The 14,201-nt window shown below is 36.5% G+C and overlaps 1 protein-coding gene and 1 long non-coding RNA gene across 8 annotated transcripts in view; both read left to right on the top strand.

Annotated features, from left to right (window-relative positions):
• EPB41L5 (erythrocyte membrane protein band 4.1 like 5) overlaps nucleotides 1-14,201 on the top strand; it is a 149,897-nt gene that overhangs the window by 37,008 nt on the left and 98,688 nt on the right. For all 7 annotated transcript variants that reach the window (XM_040474821.1, XM_040474818.1, XM_040474817.1 and 4 more), the window contains exons 4-10: nucleotides 6,958-7,000; nucleotides 7,989-8,067; nucleotides 9,522-9,566; nucleotides 9,741-9,793; nucleotides 12,473-12,593; nucleotides 12,721-12,808; nucleotides 14,009-14,097. In XM_040474821.1, the coding sequence (XP_040330755.1) occupies nucleotides 6,958-7,000; nucleotides 7,989-8,067; nucleotides 9,522-9,566; nucleotides 9,741-9,793; nucleotides 12,473-12,593; nucleotides 12,721-12,808; nucleotides 14,009-14,097 (518 nt within the window). The remainder of the gene's footprint in view (nucleotides 1-6,957; nucleotides 7,001-7,988; nucleotides 8,068-9,521; nucleotides 9,567-9,740; nucleotides 9,794-12,472; nucleotides 12,594-12,720; nucleotides 12,809-14,008; nucleotides 14,098-14,201) is intronic.
• On the top strand, nucleotides 4,981-5,790 carry LOC121030428 (uncharacterized). The gene is made up of 2 exons (XR_005790194.1): nucleotides 4,981-5,275; nucleotides 5,525-5,790. It is a non-coding gene; the product is annotated as an uncharacterized LOC121030428 (long non-coding RNA).

Raw genomic sequence — 14,201 nt, 5'->3', positions numbered from 1 at the left:
GATCGTGACCTGGCTGAAGTCGGACGCTTAACTGACTGCGCCACCCAAGGCGCCCCTGGTCCATCAAGTTTTTAAAGAAGAACTAGTTACCTAGATTGTAGACAACTCTGTCATGTTTCAGAAAAGAGAAACAAAGGTAGCATTTCTCCTTTACTTGGAAAAGAAGGAAAAAGAACTTTAACAAGTCAGTAGTAATTATTTTTTTGCTTTTTAAAAATACTGATTTGATAGCTTGTATTGGTTCTATGTATATCGTTTAAACTTCCCTTATTCTCTGTGTAAAACTCTTTAATTATCAGCACACAGTATTCAGCAGTCTATTAAAAGTGTAATTAATACATTATGATCAGGTGGAGTTTAATTTTCAGAAATGCAAGGACGATTCATTATCAGTTGATACAATTTGTCATATATGTTTTTTCATGCATTGTCTCCTGCCTTTGTTTTCACAGGATTATCCTTTCTTGCTCACTTGATATCAGGCTTGGCTATGTGATTTGCCTTTGGCAGTGGAGTCTGAGTTGATGTGATGTTTGCCAATTCTGAACAGTTTCACTAACCATTTATGCTGTTATTGCTTCATCATATACTTAAATGTATGCTTAAATATACATTCAAAAAAAGATTGAAACTGAAATCTTTACCACAAAGAAAATAAAGTAACTTGATTAGTTGAAGTGTATGGCATTTAAAGACAACACTGAATGGAAATGGAGATGTTAGATCCAAAGCTGAAGGCTAGAAAATGCATAATTGTCTAGTGGAACATAGAGTAAATGTTTTACAGGTGCACACCTGGAGGCTGCAACAGTCAATTACCTTGATAGCAAATCCAAGATCACTGAGTTAAGGGAAGAGGCAATTCTTATTCTAGTTTTAGAATTCAGCTTTCAGGTACTGTGGGCACAGTGTGTGAGATTTGTTTGTCTTGCTGACCCTCACTTATCTGAGGTTGTGCAGATAATAGGTCTAGAATTCTTATCAAGTGGTTTTTTTGGTGGCCTGTTAAGCCCCTTCTTCGTAGCCCCATAATACCTTGAATAAACCCAATGGACTTTGGCCTGTATAGAATTGACCTTCTGTCTATCTGTGTAGCTCCATCCAAGCTCTAGAAGGTGTACATTTTTCCATTTCTAGGTGTTTAGTGGATGTGTGTTACAACCTGCATAGGCAGCATCTATAGAAAACAGACCTGGTGATTACTCAGTGGCTCTGCTTTTTTTTTTTTTTTTTTTTTAATTTTTTAAAGTTTGTTTATTTTGAGAGAGATAGAGACAGCTTGAGCAGGGGAGGGACAGAGAGAGAGGGAGAGAGAGAATCCCAAGCAGGCTCTGCATTGTCAGCACAGAGCCTGATGCAGGGCTCGAATTCACAAAACTGTGAGATCATGGCCTGACCTGAAACTGAGAGTCAGATGCTTAACTGAGCCATCTAGGGGCCCCAGTTCTGCTCTCTTTCTTTGCAGATATTTGATTATTTACATTGGCAACAATAACAACAACAACAACTCTAGATTAGTAGAGGAATGATAGAAACATTTCTTTTAAACACATGATGTTAATTTGCATATTATTGCCAGTGCTATTTAATTTCATAATAGAAGTGCCAGCAATTATAGTTACAGACGTTGTAAAGGCTGGAGAGGAGGAGGTAAAACTAACACTGTTGGCAGATGATTGGGTTGGATATCAACTGAGAACTTAACACAAACAATAGGATCCAATAAAGTAGTGGGGAGTGAAAAATATATAGAAATAAGTAGCATATATGTTAAATATATGTATATTGTAACATGCACATAGATACCCTTGTATTTGTTAAATAAGGAGGAACAGTAAAAAGTGTGTTTCCAAAATAGATTATGTACTCTGTCCCTGGAGAGTAAATATAAAACCTGCCTCACTCAACTTATATTCCCACTATGAGTTTACTTTTAAGAATTTTAAAAGAGCATACTAATAATACACAGATACAGTGGGAAGTCTATTTTAATGCCTCATCTAAGTCTTCATTTGAAATGTGTTACAATGAATATAGATTAAATTGAAGTGTTTTCAGTTAGATTACAGCAGTGCAGTGTATTGGTTCTCCATTTTTATAGCATAGTTTTTAAACTTTTTGTTGTTTACAATGTTAAAGTTTTCAAAGATGTAAAAGATCTGTATGCTGAAAACTATAGAAAACTTATGAAGGAAATTGAAGAAGACACAAAGAAATGGAAAAACATTGCATGCTCATGGATTGGAAGAACAAATATTGTTAAAATGCCAATACTACCTAAAAATGTTAAAATTTCCTTTAAAACAACCCTTTAATTCAGAGCATAGGCCTCTACTCCTGAGAGGAGAAATATTTTCTGCAGATGTAGTTGTTTTGAAAGATGGTTAACACATCTCTGTTTTCAACTCTTTGCTCTTTGAGCAAAAGTAGTAGGGCGTTTCTCTTTTTTTTTTTTTTTTTTAATTTTTTTTTTCAACGTTTATTTATTTTTGGGACAGAGAGAGACAGAGCATGAACGGGGGAGGGGCAGAGAAAGAGGGAGACACAGAATCAGAAACAGGCTCCAGGCTCTGAGCCATCAGCCCAGAGCCCGACGCGGGGCTCGAACTCACGGACCGTGAGATCGTGACCTGGTTGAAGTCGGACGCTTAACCGACTGCGCCACCCAGGCGCCCCCGTAGGGCGTTTCTTTAATAGAGCTGTGTAGGTGGTTAGAAGTCAGGAATCACTTATTTGAAAAGCTTTTTACAGACTGTTTGGCTGAAGGGCTGGGATGAGGGTGTGTACATGTTAGTGTTTTGGAAGCTCCCTAGGTGATTCTTCGTTTGATTTGGTTATGTCTTTTGTGTTTGTGATTAAATATTATTTATGTTTTAAGGTATACATAAGTAGATAATTTTTCTTTCATGCCCAGTTCAGTAGGACGGAAAGGAATGTGGCTTCTCATATCCTTTGATGTCTACGTTTATCAACCAAACTTTAAAATTAGGAAATTAGGAGGGAGTTTGTTTGCTTTGTAAGGTATGATGGGGAAAGAGAACTCTATTTAGTTTCACACTAAGCATCCAAGAATCTATATCTTTATGCTCTCACCTTTATCATCTAATGTAATTTAAACTCAGCTCCTAAAGACCCTGATTGAAGGAAAATCCTTTCAGTGCCTATCTCTGAGCTCTGAATTTTCCAGTCCCTGGGCTTGGAATGTGGAGGAGATGAAAGAAAACAGACTTGAGAATATGCAAGCATGAACTCGGACCTTCCCCCGAATAACGTCACCCAGAACTCCCCAGCTCCTAAATTTCACTTTAAAATGTGCTTGATGCATTATCTGAGTCTGGGTCATCCTAAGAGAGAGCAGACATATGTAGGTAAAGAAGGGACTAAAATATCTGCTTGGAAGAAAACTCTGATCCTTAATCTCACTGGGATGATTTTATATTTAACGTGCTTCTTAGAATAGTAGGGTACAAATTAAAGATTAAAGGTGAATTTTTGAGACTAGCCCTAGATGTTCTTAAACAGGAAGAAATTTAAGTTATAATGATCTAAGAAAGAAAGACTGTAGATTGATCTTGAAATACCACATGGTCTATCTTACATTAGTGTTTCTTTCTTTTACTTTTCAAAGTTCATCCTGTCAAAATTGATAGTCTGTTGGTTTTCAGTCCATTGTTAATGTTCTGTCTTTTTTTTTTTTTTAACCAACACACATAAACAGTTTTTTTTTTTGTTTTTTTTTTTGTTTTTCCCCCTTTTCCCCCTCCTTCCCTCTTTGAAGAAACTCTGGATGGGGTCAGAAACCAATAACATCTTGTTGTGGGCAGGGGCAGTGTATGTGGTGATAGAAATTGGGTATATGGGCTGATGGGCTATTGTAGGAGGTGGAGGGACTATGGACCATATGCCTATTAATACTACCCCAAAATTAAGCCATATAAATAAATATATTACTTATATAAAATATTAAAATAAGGGGTCCATGAGAGTTTTAAGTAGTATGTGCTCATTGTAGAATAAGTTTAAAATAGAGGAAAGCATAAAAAAGAAAAACTATCACCAGCAGTATCTGTCACTTAGAGATAACATTTTTACTGTTTTGTTTTAGATTATCTCAGTCCAAAAGAAAAGTGCATGTTTTTATATACAAACTTGTACATTTTGATAAAACACTTGTGTCTATCCTACACCTTTAAAAGGTGTAACCTACCTTTTAAAACTCAGCAGTATATTGTAAGTAATTTTCCAGATCCTTAAGTATTTGCTTTCCTTTTTTTTAAAAAAAAATTTTTTTTAACATTTATTTTTGAGACAGCATGAACAGGGGAGGGGCAGAGAGAGAGGGAGACACAGAATCTGAAACAGACTCCAGGCTCTGAGCCGTCAGCATAGAGCCCGACCGGGGCTCAAACTCATGGACCGTGAGATCATGACCTGAGCCGAAGTCGGATGCTTAACCGACCAAGCCACCCAGGCGCCCCTGCTTTCCTTGTTTTTAATGGCTGCATCATGTTGTATCATACTGAAATACTTTAACCAGTTCACTGTTGTTGAATATATATATTGTCTTAACTTTCTCATATAATTGCTTATAAATAAATCTGCACACATCCATCATTATTTCTAGGTATGGAATTGTTGGGTCAAAGACAATTATTATTATTTTTTTTAATTTTTTTTTCAACGTTTATTTATTTTTGGGACAGAGAGAGACAGAGCATGAATGGGGGAGGGGCAGAGAGGGGACAGAGAGAGACAGAGCATGAATGGGGGAGGGGCAGAGAGAGAGGGAGACACAGAATCGGAAACAGGCTCCAGGCTCTGAGCCATCAGCCCAGAGCCTGACGCTGGGCTTGAACTCGCGGACCGCGAGATCGTGACCTGGCTGAAGTCGGACGCTTAACCGACTGCGCCACCCAGGCGCCCCCAAAGACAATTATTTTTAAAGCATTGTTAAATTGCCTCCTGGAAGAGTTGTGCTTATTTACGCTCACGGTGTAGGAGTCTCCCTAACCATAGGCACATAAGACAACCCAGGTGACCAGCCAGACTACCTGTTAATTCATTGCAGTAGAGTAGATAAAACCTGAAGATAAGGCAACTCCCAGATTCATGTTGTGGGAAGAAGACAGTCTGGGGTATAAAAACTAATTTTATCTTTTACCCAGTATGTCATTGGCATCAGGCTCTAGTAGGTATTAGCATAATTAAGTTTCAGATTACTGGATATTGAGTTGCTGACATTGGCCATGATGGATGGACTTTTTTGCTATACTAGGTTGAAGTCTTTTCTTTTTTTTTTTTTTTAATTTTTTTTTTCAACGTTTTTATTTATTTATGGGACAGAGAGAGACAGAGCATGAACGGGGAAGGGGCAGAGAGAGAGGGAGACACAGAATCGGAAACAGGCTCCAGGCTCCGAGCCATCAGCCCAGAGCCTGACGCGGGGCTCGAACTCACGGACCGTGAGATCGTGACCTGGCTGAAGTCGGACGCTCAACCGACTGCGCCACCCAGGCGCCCCTAGGTTGAAGTCTTTTCTGCTGAAAGATTGAATTGTGTTCTGTCTACTGGCCGGCCTAGGATTCACTTGGAGGGATGTATAAAACTGAAGAGTTGCTACATTGAAATATGCTTAAAATGAATATCCACCTGAATTCAGTAAAAGATGAAAGATGGCTGGGTACTTGGCTGGCTCAATAGGTAGAACATGCAACTCTTGATCTCGGCTCCAGGTTGTGAGTTCGAGCACCACATTGGGTGTAGAGAGTACTTAAAAAATAAAATCTTAAAGGAAGGATGAGAGATGGCTGTCTAAGTAGCATACACACTTGGAATCTAGAGAAAATATTGCACAGGACTTAATTGCCTTTTGAACTGTTTACTGAACATCTTATTTCAATGTGCAGAGGTACTTTGCTCACCCACTGGTAGCTTTGTGAATTTCACTTTTGGATCTTGGGGGAGAATGGAGAGAAGAGGCTAGGCAAATAATTGGCAAGAAAAGCAAACGGTTACAAGGCTGTTAACAATGCAGCCTTGTTTACCCACTTTGCCTGTCTGGGTTTCTGAAACTGGATTCCTTAGCTCTGTGAACTAGTTAGTACAAGAGCACTCCTTTCGTTTTTTGGGTGCTTGGAATTGTAAGCATGTTGGAGAGAACACAGGCTTGTATATCTTAGTTGGATGAGTGCATCCCGTCACTGTTAGGACATGGTGGTGTAAAGGGATTAATAGTGAGAAGTGAGCTGGGACTGGTTTATGTGTGGAAGCCTCTGGAATTGCTTCTTAAGTCTGTTTGTGTTACGGGCATTTCAGAGTGGGGAGGTTACAGAAATCAAAAGCCTATTACTTTTGAAACCAGAAGTCTGCTAGTCACAGTTTTAACATTTTTTATTTATAAAGCAAAGGAACAAAAAAGACTACTTCATTTAATAGGTGGGGTTAGTTATGAGAAAGATCTAATTTTATTTTGCAGGCTCTTTCAAAGAGTACTACTTCTGAGTAGTATCTGTTTCGTAAAATTTAAATGACACTGTTATTTCCTCCCACTTTTGGTTGTGATCTGTTAATAAATATTACGTTTTTATTACAAGAATGAACCAGACACTGGAGTATGAGGATACTTTTCTTCTCATTTTAACAATTTTGAAAGAGTCATTTTTTTTGGAAACAGGAAAACTAAGGGCAGAATTTAAAATATCATCCTTGTTACTGTGAGAGAGGAGAGGAAATGTTTTAAGAAGTAGCATATCTGGTCTTAGGTCTTTTTTTGCTTGTGTGTCATAAGCTTGCTGTAGATGTTGGGACAGATAATCCTCCCCCCATTTTCATCCTCACTTTTGTTTTTCATATTTCTTTCTGGTTATCAACAAAAACATGATGAAAATTAACTTTTAATAATGAAAATGTTGAGTTCTATCATCTGCATAACATCTGATTTTTGTTTTTTATTTTCAGCACTGGTTAGATGGTACAAAGAGCATCAAAAAGCAAGTAAAAAGTAAGTGTTGAAAAAATTGTGAACAAAAAGTAAATTATATATTAGAAGCTCTGATTCCTAATAAATCATGTTTCAGATGAATTTCTTAGCATCTCTACTTTAAAGATAATTTCAATTTGATATACTGACCTACCCCCTTAGTTCTAGAGGGTTAATAGTAATCTAGATTCAAGTGCTTTATAGTTTATTTCCTGGAGAAAGGCTTGCATCTTGCAAGGAGATTGAGTTCTCATGCGATGCTTAACTCTTATTTAGTAATTGTGTTGGAATTTTCCTGCTTGGCATCTGTCCTGCTCTGTAAAATGTTTTGAGACTTTAAAGCTGTAACTTTTAAAATTTAAAAATAATGAAATGAAACAATTGACATAAAGTGTCAGTTTTATTCCTAGTAATAGGGAAAAATACCAGTGTTCACTCGTAATCCAGCTTGTTCTTTGTGGTAGTAGAGATTTCAGAGCGCCTCAACTTTTTTGTCTTTACAAAATAATGGGACCTCTGAGAATGTATAAGTTAGTGAATTAGGTGAAGTGAATTGAAAGTGTGGGGGGAATTTGCAGTGAGCGGTTAATAACCCAGGCATTCCTTAGTCTTTTAAGAAATACAGTGTGGCAGGTTTTTTAGGGCTGTTAGATTGCACAGTCAAGACTTTTATTTGATGCATTTGTCCCTAAACTGTTAGAATCAATCTAGAGCTATCTATTTTTGGGAGGACAGCTAATTGTAGTGGTACTATATGATGGTTGGTACATTTTAAAAAACCTACTGATTGATCTTTTTGTGTTAGGTGTACTTAAAACCTTTAATTTAAAGGCTTTAATGAAGCCATACAGTATTTCGATGTGTGAAATATTACCACAAAGCCTGTTACCTTTTCTCCCTACTTCAAGTAGATCATTTTTGACAAATTTACTGACTGGAAAATTCCTACAGTTTGAATAGTTATATTAAAAAAAAATTAAAGTGTTTTTTTGTTTTTTTTTTTTAACAGTTGGTTCACCCTATTGTCTGCATCTTCGAGTTAAGTTTTATTCCTCAGAACCAAATAATCTTCGTGAAGAGCTAACCCGGTAAGACTACTCTCTAGAGTTGTACAGGGGTAAAGTAGTTTTGGTCAGCTAGCTAAAGGTGTTGGAAGATTGTCTTTATAATTCTTTACAGTTTATAGACCACTAATGAAATGGATCTCTTATCCCTGGTAATAAGACCTGTTAGACAATAGAATTTCATTTTGGGACAGTGTTTTTAAGTGTAGAATTTTTCCCTTTATCAGTTTTCAAAATAAAGAGTTGGTTCCCTCGCATTCTTTAAGGTAACTACTGAGTTCCTTTTTTAAATTATCATCAACTCACGGATTTTACTTATTTATGTATGTATGTATGTTTAGTTTGGGGAGTGAGTGTGAGCAGGGGAAGGGCAAAGAGAGAGGGACAGAGGATTTGAAGCAGGCTCCATGCCGACAGCAGTGAGCCCGATGCGAGTCTTGAATTCACTAATCATGACCTGAGCTGAAGTCAGAAGCTTGGCTGACAGAGCCACACAGGTGCCCCTCAACTCATGGATTTTAAACAAGATTGCTGTGTTTGAATATGTTGCCATATTATATTTATTCATGTTATGTTTGTTGGTGTTCAAAATGATCTCTCTTCGGCCACTGGGAGTTTATTCATGTTGGCTCCTAATATTCTTTACCTATTGAAATACCGCTCGCTGACTGATGAAAAATAATAAATCCTGATTTGGTTTGAATAGTTTTTTTTAAAAAAAAATTTTTTTTCAACGTTTATTTATTTTTGGGACAGAGAGAGACAGAGCATGAATGGGGGAGGGGCAGAGAGAGAGGGAGACACAGAATCGGAAACAGGCTCCAGGCTCTGAGCCATCAGCCCAGAGCCCGACGCGGGGCTCGAACTCACGGACTGCGAGATCGTGACCTGGCTGAATTCGGACGCTTAACCGACTGCGCCACCCAGGCGCCCCTGGTTTGAATAGTTTTAAACAAACTTTAAGCAGGTTATATACAATTATTTGTATTTTGTCCTGCCTCCTTCATATTTATTGATTGATTATACATGGTAAATGCATGATTCATTCACACATACTATTTATTAAGTAAAAATTAAATTGCTGAGTCCCTTTAGAAGGGTTTTCTTGTCTTGCACCCTCTACCAGCGAGATTATAGCTAATCTCCATAGTTACATATATGCCTGTGTCCTTTCACATCCAAGTGGTTTGTGTTGTGAGAGTAATGTAAACTTAGATCACAGAGCTCATTCTCCATAATTTGCTTAAAACCTTTAATCTTAAGGTGGTTGTACTGTACTCAGTTATCTTATGGACATGCTGCCATCCTCCTGATGGCTTATTGGCCCCAATTTTTTTTCATATTTTTTTTCTTTTATAGATTCTATTGCAGGTAAAATTCTGTAATTAAAAATGTTTCTTCTCACATTAGAAGGGTAGGATTATTTTTCATAGTAGATTATTCTGTTTAGTTAAATTTGTGCCTTTTATTTTTCTTAGGTATTTATTTGTTCTTCAGTTAAAACAAGATATTCTCAGTGGAAAGTGAGTATTATTTAAGGTAAACCACATTTTATTAAGTAGTTGAAAATGATTTTGAAAAATAAGTTCATAATTATGAAAAAAGAATGGTCAACATAAAGTAGGTATTATTTGCATTTATCTTAAAATGAACCTTGGGAAGTTGACTTGTCTAACAAATTTGTGTTTCGGTCTCAGATTAGAGTGTCCCTTTGATACAGCAGTTCAGCTGGCAGCTTATAATCTGCAAGGTAAGCAATTCTTATGTTGACTGTTAAGAATAAAGCATAATTCTTTTCTGTGTGTTTTTAGTTAAGAATTTCAAAAGATTCAAAATGATGGGTAAGAAAAGTAACACCACTGTTAACTTGTATCAATATCCAACCTTATTACTTTACTTTGTTTAAAGAACATGGCCTTCTTTTTCTTCCCTTTCACTTCATTTGCTCCCTTTCTATCTGTAACTTCTTTTCAAGCAAAATTGCTGTTGACTTGATAATTCAATAAATATCATAAGGGGACTCTCAGCTTTTTTTTTTTTTTTTAACTTGAAAAGAATGCAGGGATATAAGAGATTTTTGCAGTTGTATTTTTGCTTTCTTTAGTTTGATTCTTTCTTTTTTTTTTTAAGTCTTGTTTATTTTGAGGGGGAGAGAGAGAGCATGAGAGTGAGTGAGGGAGGGACAAAGAGAGGGAGAAAGAGAGAAACTCAAGCAGGCTCCTCACTGTCAGTGCACAGCCCAACTCAGGCTTGATGTCAAGAAGTAGGAGATCATTACATGAGCTAAAAATCAAGAGTCGGATGCTTAACCGACTGAGCCACCCAGGCACTCCTCTTTAGTTTTATTCTTAAAAATGAATCCATGAAAGAAATACTTAGAGCATATTTAAAAGTTCCTGATGGTTAAAGTATTTTCCAATAAATGAAATTAATGAAAAAACTTATAATTTTGTACCTTATTGTACTGACGAAATACTGTTAAGTTTAGGTATTTTTTTTCTGAAAAATTGACATTTTAAGAAAACTGTAATTTCAGTCCTCATTCACAAAATGGAAAGAAATCTGTTCTATTGGAGTATCTAGATGCTTAACCATCTGACTGTATCTTGGACGCTTAACCATCTGAGCCACCCAGGCACCCCTAAATGTTTATTGTTTGATTCATGCATTGTGGCTCTATTTTGTTATCTCTTAACCCTCCTTATCACATTTTTTTTTCCTAAGTAAAAGTTCTTTCCTACTTTCTTCTTCATCCACAGCACCATTATTTGCATGATTCCGCCACACTTCTTGTCATGGTGTGCATCTCTGTGTCCCGTGTCTAATATTTTGCCAAATCCGAAGTCTTAAGGTCCTTAGAATAAATTTGCTGAAGTACAGTCCATCTTCATAAAATGAGCTCTTTGTTTCTTGTTTATGATTTTATATTTTATCAGAATAATTTTTGTTACTAGCTTTTTTCATACTCTCAATTCAGTTTTTCCTTGACATTTTAATATATATCCTGAACAACACTAGGTAGAAGATTTGGTTTGGTGCTTCTTAAAAATGTGACCTAAAACAGAAAAAAAAATACCCATTATCCAGACAAAAGAGTAATTTCTTCAGCAACAAATTGGGCATGATAATATTTTCCAAGGTTGTTGAGAAAATAGATGACAATATATCTGTAATATGTCAAGTGTGTAGAGTCTGTATTCAATAAATAATGAGTTGTTCCCATTTTTCTTTTTTTTTAATTTTTTTTTTTCAACGTTTATTTATTTTTGGGATAGAGAGAGACAGAGCATGAATGGGGAAGGGGCAGAGAGAGAGGGAGACACAGAATGGGAAACAGGCTCCAGGCTCTGAGCCATCAGCCCAGAGCCTGACGCGGGGCTCGAACTCGCGGACCGCGAGATCGTGACCTGGCTGAAGTCGGACGCTTAACCGACTGCGCCACCCAGGCGCCCCTGTTCCCATTTTTATTAGTATCTCAAGATCTCTGTATTTTTTTCTGTATACAAGTGGATTTTTTTAATATAAATGGAACTATTTTAATTTTTAAATGAGTAAGATGTTCTTTAAAAGGGAAATGTCTAAAGTAAAGAAAATATTAGAATCATTTTCCCTTCTTCCCCAAACCTATATTTCAGAGCTAACCATAGATGGGCACATGATTATTTGTGCCCCGCCCAAGTGTTTTCCTACTGCTTCCCTTCCCCAGATACTTTTTACTAATATTTTTTTCAGTTATTTCTTTAGGATTATCTATTTACAATTCCAGGAGGACGGAGCCTGTATCTTGTAGTGGTGTATGATGTCATGTTCTCTGCATATTAGTTTTTTTTTTTTTCTAATATTTATTTTTGAGAGAAAGAGTGCAAGCTGGGGAGGGGCAAAGAGAGAGGGAGACACAGAATCTGAAGCAGGCTCCGGTCTCCGAGCTGTCAGCATAGAGCCTCACGTGGGGCTCAAACCCACAAATCATGAGATCGTGACCTGAGCCGAAGTCAGATGCTTAACCGACTGAGTCATCCAGGTGCCCCTCTGCATATTGGATTCTTAATAGATGCTGGCTAAATGTTTTTTTTAAAGGTTGCTAAATATTTTTGTTTATTCATTATAAGGTCAAAAGGTGTTTCTCTAAGGAAGTCTACAAAGAGGTTTTCAAAAGCTAAACATTATATGAAATAAATGAACAGAAACACATATATTTGAAAATATACCACCAACCACAAGTATATCATTGTGTGTATAGATGTTGGTTGACACGTTGTAAGTCTAAGCTAGATTTATTTTGGGGAATGATCTGGGTGTTATGAATTACTATAGTTTAAGAAAGAACGTTTCTAATCTTAGCAGATTTTATTAATGAATTCTGAAGAAAGATTCAGCAGGATATAAACTTAATTAACAAAATATAACTTTGTGCAACTTATGTTTGTAGCTGAACTTGGTGACTATGATCTTGCTGAGCATAGTCCTGAACTTGTGTCTGAGTTCAGGTTCGTGCCCATTCAGACTGAAGAGATGGAGCTGGCTATTTTTGAGAAATGGAAGGAATACAGGTACTTGGCTTTGCCCACACTTTTCTTTAACATCACTGCAGTGATTTTGTATGTTTTCTTCTATGACCGTCCTTGGTATAGAATTTACATTTATTATTATTAAAAATTACTATTTTTTAAATTTCAGAGGTCAGACACCAGCACAAGCTGAAACCAATTATCTGAATAAAGCCAAATGGTTAGAAATGTATGGGGTTGATATGCATGTGGTCAAGGTAAGAACTGTGTTGTGATGATTTTTAAAAAGTTTATTCCTTCAAGATTGAAGGTAACTGACTTTTTTCAAAATGAAGGAGGGCATGGAGATGGTATAGTATAGCACTGGGTACTTTGGATGTGTTATAAAGGTTGAGATTAAATATGAAAATCTCACATAAAGTTACAGTATAAGAAAGAGAAACAACCAAAATCTCCAAAAAACTGTATCTGTGTTTTTAAGGTGTTACTATGTTTTTTAGATTTTTAAACCACTTTTTATTCTTATTAAGTGTAATATTCATGTAACATTCATGTCATCTGGCATCACATAAGCTGAGTAGGCTATTTAAAAATTAAAATAATTCAGGAAGCAAAGTTGAAAATTTATAGCTTGAGAAGACTTTGATAAGCTGTAATACAGCTTGTATAATGATTTAACTTATTTCTAGTTTAAAAAGTTAAAATTTTCCAGAAAGACAGTTTTTTTAAAGTTTGTTTATTTATTTATTTTGAGAGAGAGCTAGTGTGTGTGAGTGCACATGCGTGTGGGGAGGGGCAGCAAGAGAGGGAGAGAGAATCTCAAACAGGCTCTGTGCTGTCAGCGCAGAACCAAACACGGGGCTTGATCTCCTAAACCATGAGATCATGACCTGAGCCAAAGTCAAGAGTCAGACGTTCAACTCACTGAGCCACCCAGGCGCCCCTAGAAAGGTAGTCTTTTTAAAAATGGTGATTTAAGTGGTGAATAGACTATAGGCAGAATCTGCAAAGAGCTTTCTTTGTCGTGGAAGTACACCTGTGTATTTTCAGTGATGACCTACCTTAAGACTATGGTGTTAGCCAAAGCATAAGAGACTCTTAAAAACTGAGAACAAACTGAGGGTTGATGGGGGTGGGAGGGAGGGGAGGGTGGGTGATGGGTATTGAGGAGGACACCTTTTGGGATGAGCACTGGGTGTTGTATGGAAACCAATTTCACAATAAATTTCATATATTGAAGAAAAAAAAAGACTATAGTGTTAACGGTGAACTAAATGTATGCATGAATTTTCCTGAGAATGTTACTTTGGATATTTCTATTTGCTGAAAACATTTTACATATTAATAGTAGCCTGTATATAGTTAATATAATTCGATGTGAAAATAAACTTTTGTGTGAAAATGTGATATCTGTCTTATGCAAATAAAGTTAACATGTTTTGCTTTCCTTAAATTAGGCTAGAGATGGAAATGACTATAGCTTGGGACTGACCCCAACAGGAGTCCTTGTTTTTGAAGGAGAGACCAAAATTGGCCTATTTTTTTGGTAAGCAGAGTTAATATTACAGATACTTACAGGTTTTTATTGTTGTTGTTTTTTTTTTTTTTTTTTAATGAGTAAAAACATTTCTTTCAAGTTAATACATATAA

The sequence above is a fragment of the Herpailurus yagouaroundi genome, unplaced genomic scaffold (assembly GCF_014898765.1).
Source record: "Herpailurus yagouaroundi ecotype Mexico unplaced genomic scaffold, PumYag 140, whole genome shotgun sequence".
NCBI classification, from domain to species: Eukaryota; Metazoa; Chordata; class Mammalia; order Carnivora; family Felidae; genus Herpailurus; species Herpailurus yagouaroundi.
Note: the sequence above shows the minus strand (reverse complement) of the source record. Positions and strands in the feature narration are given on the sequence as shown.